Source organism: Cottoperca gobio, chromosome 21, assembly GCF_900634415.1.
Source record: "Cottoperca gobio chromosome 21, fCotGob3.1, whole genome shotgun sequence".
In the NCBI taxonomy this organism is placed as follows: Eukaryota; Metazoa; Chordata; class Actinopteri; order Perciformes; family Bovichtidae; genus Cottoperca; species Cottoperca gobio.
This window is the reverse complement of record NC_041375.1, coordinates 1,030,101-1,041,496: the sequence shown is the minus strand read 5'-3', so window position 1 is coordinate 1,041,496 and position 11,396 is coordinate 1,030,101. Positions and strand designations below refer to the sequence as shown.

The following is an 11,396-nucleotide window of genomic DNA, read 5'->3' as shown; positions in this document are numbered from 1 at the left end:
TTCATTAAGGGTAGGAGCTCTGCACCTCCCTGTTCCTTTACTCACACAACATGTTGAACTTCTTAACTCGCTGCTAACTTGACTTCTCTGCAGAGTCTCTGTTCAACCGTCGTGTGGAGGAGAAGGCCAAAGAAATGCTGTTCACTCCGCTGGGTTGGCACCACAGCTCTCTGGATCAGCTCCGAGAGGAGAACGGAGAGAAGAAGGCCATGGAGAGGCTGCTGTGAGTAGAGGTCACAGCGTGACGTCAGAGCAGCTCCACTAGGGAGCGAGGGAGGATTCATTTTACTTCCACCAAATGATCTAGTCAGAAAAATGTCAGAAAAATGTCGATCAGACAAAACAAGCACTTTGGAGAAGTCATGTTCTTTCTATGGAAGTGATGAAATCATATATCGAGATATTGTGAAGCATAATTACGTTTCTCCCAAAATCTGATGTGAAATATTTTGATGGAATTTCATTTGGACATTTGTTTTTGTACAAGTTCAATGCGATTAAATATAAGTTTATATATATATAGATTTCTTTCTCTCTAGCATTTTATTTGAAACTGTTATAATGTATGTTGTAATTTATGCACTAAAGTTCTTAATTAAATAAGAAAACACTTTTAATTTGTAAATGTTTTAATTCACACAGGAGTAACAGAATCAGGTTTTACCTTGTGGTTATTTAATATATAATATTTAATATATAATATTTATTATTGAATTACTAGAAAATATGCTATATTATTATATATAAATACATATATATATATATAGTTATATATATATATTTATATATATAAATATATATATAATATAATTATATATATATATATATATTTATATATATATAATATATATTTATATATATAAATATATATAAATATATATTTATATATATATATATATTTATATATAAAATATATATAATATATATTTATATATATTTATATATATTATCAAGATACGAAATGACTTTTAACGTCGTTTGTTTTCGGCCAGCCCTAGCTTGAACCATGAAATATGAATGACTTTTGCTTGATAAAAGATTCAAACGATTAACTGTTGTTAAATTATTGCACTGATTACTGAACGACTCATTTCAGCACTTCATCTTCATTTAGACGAACACACTTGTGATGATTTAAGTGCAATGCATTGTGGATAACGTGGTCTCCACAGAGGAATACATCCATGACAGTAACTTAAGAAATGAGGTTTTTATTGTGGTTTTATCAGGATTTAGTTTCTTCCTCTTATCTAATCATCCACCCTCCTTCTGTTCAGCTCTGCCAACCACAGCCACATGATGGCGCTGCTGCAGCAGCTGCTCTACAGTGAGTCTCTATCTCTGTCCTGGCGGGACATCATCGTCCCCGTGGTTCGCCAGGTGGTCCAGACGGTGCGGCCCGATGTTCGCAACTGCGATGACGACATGGACATCCGGCAGCTGGTCCACATCAAGAAGGTCAGACTTGTTTAAAATAAGTCAAACTGTAGTCTTGCGACTCTTTGGGGATCGCACACAAGCATTTACTTGTGCTTAGGAAACATACAATGAGCTGAGAAGCTCCAGCTTCAGGTGGTTTCAGAAACGTTGCTGATTCTCTGTTTGTGCCTCAGATTTCTGGAGGCAGGAAGTTTGACTCGATGGTGGTCAACGGCTTCGTATGCACCAAGAACATCGCCCACAAGAAGGTACGGTCACGGTTCTCAAATCAGCAATACCGTCCAGATGATAATGAATATATTGGTGATTAACTGAAACCTTCATACTTGTCTGTAATCAGATGAACCCCTACATCAAGAACCCCAAAATCTTGCTGCTGAAATGCTCCATCGAGTATCTGTACAGGGAGGAGAGCAAGTTCTCCTGCATCGACCCCATCGTGCTGCAGGTCCGTTAGTCTCTAACTACAGTTAACCCTTTTTAGCCTCGCAGGTGCATTTGCTTCAGTTTTCCGTCTCTCCATCAGGAACGAGAGTTTTTGAAGAACTATGTGCAGCGTATAGTAGACGTCCGTCCAACCCTGGTGTTAGTGGAGAAGACGGTGTCTCGTATTGCTCAGGACATGCTGCTGGAGCACGGCATCACGCTGGTCATCAACGTCAAGCCGGTCAGTAAAGAATTAGTGCTTTATAAGTGATGCGTTAGTCACTTTTAGATATCCTCGAATCCTTCTGCTCTGTTTTTATTCTGTCATTAAACAACTTAACACACACAGTCATCAACAAAACTACTTTTAATCCAACATTAGGCATGCACAGCAAAATAAGACAAATTATAAACGGCATATATTACAAGTTCAAATAACTTTAACTAGAGCTGCAGCTAACTTTTGTTTTGATTTATTTTCTTGATCAATCGTTTGGCTTGTAAATTTCAGAAGTATTTCCTAAATGACACAAAGACGTTTAATATGATATAAAACAGAGAAAAGCAGGAAGTCTCCATATTTGAGATGTGAAAGAATACAGGATTTTCTGCCATTTCTGCATGAAAAAGTGCTGAAACGATGAATAAATTATCAAAATAGTTGCCGATAATCTTTCTGTCGATCAACAAATCTTTCAGTCGAACTAATCGTTGCAGTCAATAACTTTAAAGGGCCTACGAAATGATGAACATGATTCTACTGATGATAGTAAATGCTACTTGTGGTGTAAAATTATGTGTTATTTATGACACAATGATCGCAGTATTTAATAAATCACGATTTAGTATGTCGACCACCGATGTTTATATCGCCGCTACCGGAAACAGCCGACGCCGTGTTCTGACGTCACAAGTAGAACACAGTCCACCAGTTGAATACACAGACAGCAGCGGCAGACGTGGCGATGTCGGACTCTGGCTGGGATCTTTCGACAGAATCGAGTGACAGTGAGTCGTCAATAGACTCGTTGCACCTTCAAGAAGAGGCGTTTATTGAAGAGGATGCCGGTGTCGTGGATTTAGATCATGCGGGCGAGTTTAACGTGGTGGAAACAGAGCAGCTCGAGACACAGTATTCAAGATGGAGACACAGACGGAAGCGAACATGCGGATGATGGTGACGGTGATCCTGGATTTGGCGGAGATCCGCTGCAGCAACAGAACACAGACAGGTATATACATTTGACTATAATTCATAGAACTTCCCAATAAATAGTAAATACATCATAACAAAACGTAACATCATCCTCGATCGTAAATAGATCACAAGCTATCCTATATCGAGTCGATAGCTTGGTTTCCTTGAATTGTTATGAACCCGATTAGTTGTCCGCAGATTGCTCGATAGCTAAATATTCAATTATTTCTCAACTTCGACACATCGACGTCTGTAAGTTTAATAACTTATTCTTTCTGGGAGGAGCTCTGCACCTCCCTGTCCTTTACTCCACAACATGTTGAACTTCTAACTCGCTGCTAACTTGACTTCTCTGCAGAGTCTCTGTTCAACCGTCTGTGAGGAGAAGGCCAAAGAATGCTGTTCACTCCGCTGTTTGGCACCACAGCTCTCTGGATCAGCTCCGAGAGGAGAACGGAGAGAAGAAGGCCATGGAAGGCTGCTGTGAGTAGAGGTCACAGCGTGACGTCAGAGCAGCTCCACATGGAGCGAGGGAGGATTCATTTTACTTCCCCAAATGATCAGTCAGAAAAATGTCAGAAAATGTCGATCAGACAAAACAGCACTTTGGAGAAGTCATGTTCTTTCTATGGAAGTGATGAAATCATATATCGAGATATTGTGAAGCATAATTACGTTTCTCCCAAAATCTGATGTGAATATTTTGATTGGAATTTCATTTGGACATTTGTTTTTGTACATTCAATGCGATTAAATATAAGTTTATATATATAGATTTCTTTCTCTCTAGCATTTTATTTGAAACTGTTATAATGTATGTTGTAATTTATGCACTAAATTTCTTAATTAATAGAAAAACACTTTTAATTTGTAAATGTTTTAATTCACACAGGAGTAACAGAATCAGGTTTTACCTTGTGGTTATTTAATATATAATTTTAATATATAATATTTATTATTGAATTACTAGAAATATGCTATATTATTATATAGATAATACATATTAATATATACTATTTATTTATGTATAATATTTATATCATATAATATATATCTAATCTCTATTATCTATATATCTAATATATTTTATATCTATCTCCATAAATCTTTCATCTCTACTATACATCATCTCACTATATCTTTCTACGTATCTATATATCTCTTTCTATCTCTCAAATCTATCTACTCTCTCTTTCCATATATATATATATATATATATATATATATATTAAAATCTCTTAAATGAAAAGTCTTAAAAAATGCTGAGACATGGGAAGTTTCTTGTTTTTTTTCATGCAGGACTCCTCCCAGCTGAAGGACTTGTGGAAGAAAATCTGCCACAACAGCACAGGGATGGAGTTCCAGGACCACCGATACTGGCTGAGGACCTACCCCAACTGCATTGTGGGAAAAGAGCTGGTCAACTGGCTGCTGAGGAATGGCACCATCTCCACCAGGTAGCATCTCACTGGACAAACGTGTTCATGGTCTGGAAGGAATAGTTCAAACTACTCATTATTTTATATATATATATATATATATATATATATATATATAAAATAATAAATAGTTCAAACTACTCATTATTTTTATATATATATATATATATATATATATATATATATATATATATATATATATAGCTTCTTTCTACATTCCTCGAGAAACTCAATTACTAAAAATCCTCAAGACGATTAGCAGCCGGTGGGCAGCTCAGTCCTGCTGGTTGACGTTCGCAGAGGTGGCGTTAAGTTACATTACGTCAAAATTAGAATTGGGCGAATGTGAATTCTAACGTTATCATGATGTGTTCAAATGTAATCTTGTCAAATGTAGATTTTGGGGAGAAACTTGAATAAATAAAGTTGTTTGCAGATGTTTTATGTTCTAACACGAGGTCTAAGCAGCTTATTATACGAAATACGAAGAGGATGACATCCAGCAAATACTACAAAATAAAAGCATAATATTTAGACTTTATTTTATTATTATTTGGGATTGTGCTAAATAAAAAAAGTTTAATTAAAGTAAATTGGTTTATTTTTGACAGATAATATTACTGTGGGCATTTAAGCAATACAAATGTTGATACTTGTTTTTTTAAAGGTCATTATTTAGTCTTATATTCTCTTTTGTTTCGTTCCTCTTTAATGAAGCAAAAAAGAAAATGAAATGAAATGAAAACTTGTTTACTAAAATAATGGATATCTGTCGTCCGAGTTGAAAGCTGCTCTTACGCGCTCCCTCTCATCCTGATGCTTCTGTGTCGCAGAGCCCAGGCCATCGCCATCGGCCAGGCGTTAGTGGACGGGCGCTGGCTGGAATGCGTCACGCACAACGACCAGCTGTTCAGGGATGAGTACGCTCTCTACCGCCCCCTCCAGGTACCAGCCGCACACTGTAAACGAGCCGTTTGATGCACGTTTCCCACAGCATACTTTTAACACATCACATCTTGATATTGATTGATTCAACGGGGTCTTCTGATAACACGAGAAGACATATGACTAGTAGCTTCGACTAATGTGCTGATGACGGCTTTCTGTCTGCTCTCCAGAGTACAGAGTTCTCAGAAACGCCGTCTCCAGACAGCGACAGTGTGAACTCTGTGGAGGGACATTCAGAGCCATCCTGGTTCAAGGACATCAAGTTTGATGACAGCGACACAGAGCAGCTCGCAGATGAGGCCGACTACACCACGCCCAGTATGTATCGCATGTCTAGTGCTTTAATAAAACCTTTCTTATTTAAAAACCTGCAGCATTGATTGCTCGGGTCATTTTTCTTTGCACATGAGGCTTCGTGGTACTTAAGTACACATTTGAGGTACGTTGATATTTCTATTCCACTACATTTATCCAACGGCTTTATTTGCTTTACAAATTAAGATGTTTTGCACAATAGAAACATACAAAGAGCTTTTAAAATAGCATATTTTTAATCATTAAAACTACCAAACTGTTTATTCTAAAATAATAATTCATCGATAAACTATTTTGATAATCTGCATTTTTAATATTAAGATGCCAAACGTGTCAAAGTTCCAGCTTTGCAGCTTTTATTTTTTTATTATCTTTAATTTATTTGAAATAATGCACAGTAAAATCATGTTTTTAGATTAATGCATATAATATATAATAGTATAAGTACTTTAAGTAAAAGTACTGGATCTGAATACTTCGTCCACATCTTTGCTTCCTGTGAATTAAACTCCCGCCGCTCTGTGCAGACTCTGCCAGCCCCAGCAAGAGAACATCTGTCAGCAGTTTCCAGTCGGTGGTGGACAGCGACTCCGCCGCCTCCATCAACCTCAACATGGAGCAAAACAACGTCAACTTCCACATCAAGAAACAGGCCAAGTATCCACACGTGCCGCCCGCCGCTGAGAAAGGTGAACATTACCCGACACTATATGATTCCTGTGTGATACTTTCTATTAGGACGCGTGGCAAACGCATACATATTATACATGTTGGTGTTTTAGCACGAATCCAAACGATGACGTGAAGTCTTTAGGAACAAAGTTATGAGAAGTATAAACTATAATAACAATAGTAAGTTCTGTATCTAACAAGCTCTCTCCTCTTTCAGCTGAATATCTGGTGTCTGAGGATGGAGGGCAGAACATCGTCATAAGTGATGCCTTCATTAAGGGTAGGAGCTCTGCACCTCCCTGTTCCTTTACTCACACAACATGTTGAACTTCTTAACTCGCTGCTAACTTGACTTCTCTGCAGAGTCTCTGTTCAACCGTCGTGTGGAGGAGAAGGCCAAAGAAATGCTGTTCACTCCGCTGGGTTGGCACCACAGCTCTCTGGATCAGCTCCGAGAGGAGAACGGAGAGAAGAAGGCCATGGAGAGGCTGCTGTGAGTAGAGGTCACAGCGTGACGTCAGAGCAGCTCCACTAGGGAGCGAGGGAGGATTCATTTTACTTCCACCAAATGATCTAGTCAGAAAAATGTCAGAAAAATGTCGATCAGACAAAACAAGCACTTTGGAGAAGTCATGTTCTTTCTATGGAAGTGATGAAATCATATATCGAGATATTGTGAAGCATAATTACGTTTCTCCCAAAATCTGATGTGAAATATTTTGATGGAATTTCATTTGGACATTTGTTTTTGTACAAGTTCAATGCGATTAAATATAAGTTTATATATATATAGATTTCTTTCTCTCTAGCATTTTATTTGAAACTGTTATAATGTATGTTGTAATTTATGCACTAAAGTTCTTAATTAAATAAGAAAACACTTTTAATTTGTAAATGTTTTAATTCACACAGGAGTAAACAGAATCAGGTTTTACCTTGTGGTTATTTAATATATAATATTTAATATATAATATTTATTATTGAATTACTAGAAAATATGCTATATTATTATATATATAAATACATATATATATATATATATATATATATATATATTATATATATATATATTATATATATAATATATATATAAATATATATTTATATATATATATATATATTTATATATATATATAAATATATATTTATATATATAAATATATATAAATATATATTTATATATATATTTATATATATTATCAAGATACGAAATGACTTTTAACGTCGTTTGTTTTCGGCCAGCCCTAGCTTGAACCATGAAATATGAATGACTTTTGCTTGATAAAAGATTCAAACGATTAACTGTTGTTAAATTATTGCACTGATTACTGAACGACTCATTTCAGCACTTCATCTTCATTTAGACGAACACACTTGTGATGATTTAAGTGCAATGCATTGTGGATAACGTGGTCTCCACAGAGGAATACATCCATGACAGTAACTTAAGAAATGAGGTTTTTATTGTGGTTTTATCAGGATTTAGTTTCTTCCTCTTATCTAATCATCCACCCTCCTTCTGTTCAGCTCTGCCAACCACAGCCACATGATGGCGCTGCTGCAGCAGCTGCTCTACAGTGAGTCTCTATCTCTGTCCTGGCGGGACATCATCGTCCCCGTGGTTCGCCAGGTGGTCCAGACGGTGCGGCCCGATGTTCGCAACTGCGATGACGACATGGACATCCGGCAGCTGGTCCACATCAAGAAGGTCAGACTTGTTTAAAATAAGTCAAACTGTAGTCTTGCGACTCTTTGGGGATCGCACACAAGCATTTACTTGTGCTTAGGAAACATACAATGAGCTGAGAAGCTCCAAGCTTCAGGTGGTTTCAGAAACGTTGCTGATTCTCTGTTTGTGCCTCAGATTTCTGGAGGCAGGAAGTTTGACTCGATGGTGGTCAACGGCTTCGTATGCACCAAGAACATCGCCCACAAGAAGGTACGGTCACGGTTCTCAAATCAGCAATACCGTCCAGATGATAATGAATATATTGGTGATTAACTGAAACCTTCATACTTGTCTGTAATCAGATGAACCCCTACATCAAGAACCCCAAAATCTTGCTGCTGAAATGCTCCATCGAGTATCTGTACAGGGAGGAGAGCAAGTTCTCCTGCATCGACCCCATCGTGCTGCAGGTCCGTTAGTCTCTAACTACAGTTAACCCTTTTTAGCCTCGCAGGTGCATTTGCTTCAGTTTTCCGTCTCTCCATCAGGAACGAGAGTTTTTGAAGAACTATGTGCAGCGTATAGTAGACGTCCGTCCAACCCTGGTGTTAGTGGAGAAGACGGTGTCTCGTATTGCTCAGGACATGCTGCTGGAGCACGGCATCACGCTGGTCATCAACGTCAAGCCGGTCAGTAAAGAATTAGTGCTTTATAAGTGATGCGTTAGTCACTTTTAGATATCCTCGAATCCTTCTGCTCTGTTTTTATTCTGTCATTAAACAACTTAACACACACAGTCATCAACAAAACTACTTTTAATCCAACATTAGGCATGCACAGCAAAATAAGACAAATTATAAACGGCATATATTACAAGTTCAAATAACTTTAACTAGAGCTGCAGCTAACTTTTGTTTTGATTTATTTTCTTGATCAATCGTTTGGCTTGTAAATTTCAGAAGTATTTCCTAAATGACACAAAGACGTTTAATATGATATAAAACAGAGAAAAGCAGGAAGTCTCCATATTTGAGATGTGAAAGAATACAGGATTTTCTGCCATTTCTGCATGAAAAAGTGCTGAAACGATGAATAAATTATCAAAATAGTTGCCGATAATCTTTCTGTCGATCAACAAATCTTTCAGTCGAACTAATCGTTGCAGTCAATAACTTTAAAGGGCCTACGAAATGATGAACATGATTCTACTGATGATAGTAAATGCTACTTGTGGTGTAAAATTATGTGTTATTTATGACACAATGATCGCAGTATTTAATAAATCACGATTTAGTATGTCGACCACCGATGTTTATATCGCCGCTACCGGAAACAGCCGACGCCGTGTTCTGACGTCACAAGTAGAACACAGTCCACCAGTTGAATACACAGACAGCACGGCAGACGTGGCGATGTCGGACTCTGGCTGGGATCTTTCGACAGAGTGACAGTGAGTCGTCAATAGACTCGTTGCACCTTCAAGAAGAGGCGTTTATTGAAGAGGATGCCGGTGTCGTGGATTTAGATCATGCGGGCGAGTTTAACGTGGTGGAAACAGAGCAGCTCGAGACACAGTATTCAAGATGGAGACACAGACGGAAGCGAACATGCGGATGATGGTGATGGTGATCCTGGATTTGGCGGAGATCCGCTGCAGCAACAGAACACAGACAGGTATATACATTTGACTATAATTCATAGAACTTCCCAATAAATAGTAAATACATCATAACAAAACGTAACATTATCCTCGATCGTAAATAGATCACAAGCTATCCTATATGGAGTTGATAGCTTGGTTTCCTTGAATTGTTATGAACCCGACTAGTTGTCCGCAGATTGCTCGATCGCTAAATATTCAATTATTTCTCAACTTCGACACATCGACGTCTGTAAGTTTAATAACTTATTCTTTCTTGAAGTTTCTGCGGTTGAGGTTCTATCGTTGTGTCTGATGTCAAACGTCATATATTACGAGCTGTATATAAAGCATTAGCTATTAGCTAACAAACAGACTGGAGGACAGCGCTGCTTTATAAAGTATAGTCTGTATACTGACTGTCTTACGGCTGCCTATAGTAGCCGGAACACTTACCAGATGTTCATGGAAGTTACGATGTCGTACCTTTACGAGAATTACGTGAAACGGGTAAAAAGTTGCTACTAGGTAGATCCGACCTCCGTACGACCATAACAGGCTTACGAGCCTGTCGTCAAACACAGGCATATAAATAGTATGAAATTAAGATGACGTTAATATTGGCCTTTTTCTGGATATTGCATATTGTGTACATGTCCTTACCATTCTTCTTTTGTACAATTAGGTGTACGTGTGAAAACTGTACAATTATGGAAGCAATTGAAGAACTGCTGCCAAGAAAAGGATGTCATGGAGGAATTCAATGAATATGAGGGACATGGTGCAAACATAACCTGCATAACAGATCACCCAGGATTCAAATCAAAGTGTCTGGATGTTTGGGTGTTGCAGACAGCCTACCAAAGGTATTCAAAGAGGGACAGACAACAAGCATGTGATCAGCCACGTAATGAGAAAGTTACTTGTGTGCACAAATGTGTAGAGCTCAGAAACTTTGATGTATTTATGGGGAGTCGAATGGTCACTCTGGCCCAGTCACAGAATAAATAGATAATAAATAGATGTATTTTACAGAATGTATCACTATGTGGCATACCGCCGGTGAGATTCTGCCGGGGAATACTTGGTAAGAACCACAGAATGCCATCATGTGCCATTCAAAGGATCTGTGCTACGTTTCCATCTGACAACTACACGTCGTTCAAGTATCAGCACTTTATTAGATTCAATAACAAAACACAATGTCAGTTCAGTGATTGAATCTGCTTCTATACAGCACAACAGCATCCCTCTTGTTTGGTTCTTCCACCGACTGCTGAGTGGAGCTGGGACTTCCAAAGGTTCCTCATCAACATTGTCTTGGCACAAAGCGTAGAGTCTCAGGTCAAGAGTTCAGTAACATACTTTGCAAAAAAGATGTTTTATAATCAAGAATTATCTATAATATATATATATATATATATATATATATATATATATATATATATATATATATATAAATATATTATGATGCTGACCTTTGGAACAACCAACTTGGATTGGAACTTGCAGTCCAGCTGAGCTGACACGTGGTCGCGCCTGCATGGACTTGTGGTGTGTCCGTGGAGGGGGATCCGTCTGCACAGCAATTTCATTCTGACATGTCTGAAATGTACAAAACACAACTTTACTAATAAATCTTTCAAACAA

At 37.8% G+C, this 11,396-nt stretch overlaps 2 protein-coding genes across 2 annotated transcripts in view; both read left to right on the top strand.

Moving 5' to 3' along the window:
• pikfyve (phosphoinositide kinase, FYVE finger containing) overlaps positions 1-11,396 on the top strand; it is a 44,921-nt gene that overhangs the window by 11,729 nt on the left and 21,796 nt on the right. The window contains 6 exon segments of the mRNA XM_029459212.1: positions 1-10; positions 94-223; positions 1,278-1,458; positions 1,614-1,688; positions 1,781-1,888; positions 1,967-2,107. The exon segment at positions 1-10 is cut by the window's left edge and continues 53 nt beyond it. Of these exon segments, the coding sequence (XP_029315072.1) occupies positions 1-10; positions 94-223; positions 1,278-1,458; positions 1,614-1,688; positions 1,781-1,888; positions 1,967-2,107 (645 nt within the window).
• On the top strand, positions 4,324-10,492 carry LOC115026391 (1-phosphatidylinositol 3-phosphate 5-kinase-like). Its single transcript, XM_029459211.1, has 11 exons — positions 4,324-4,521; positions 5,337-5,448; positions 5,622-5,769; positions 6,294-6,455; positions 6,656-6,718; positions 6,802-6,931; positions 7,966-8,146; positions 8,303-8,377; positions 8,470-8,577; positions 8,656-8,796; positions 10,432-10,492. Exons 1-11 carry the CDS (start codon positions 4,334-4,336, stop codon positions 10,441-10,443), a joined length of 1,320 nt encoding a protein of 439 aa, XP_029315071.1. The 5' UTR covers positions 4,324-4,333; the 3' UTR covers positions 10,444-10,492.

What these genes read in the sequence shown, in the direction of transcription:
- LOC115026391 (XM_029459211.1), top strand. Translation starts at nt 4,334, where the DNA reads ATGGGAAGTTTCTTGTTTTTTTTCATGCAGGACTCCTCCCAGCTGAAG. An exon ending in CTCTCTACCGCCCCCTCCAG is followed by an intron (nt 5,449 to 5,621) that starts GTACCAGCCGCA and finishes TCTGCTCTCCAG; the next exon opens with AGTACAGAGTTCTCAGAAAC. An exon ending in GCCGCCCGCCGCTGAGAAAG is followed by an intron (nt 6,456 to 6,655) that starts GTGAACATTACC and finishes CTCCTCTTTCAG; the next exon opens with CTGAATATCTGGTGTCTGAG.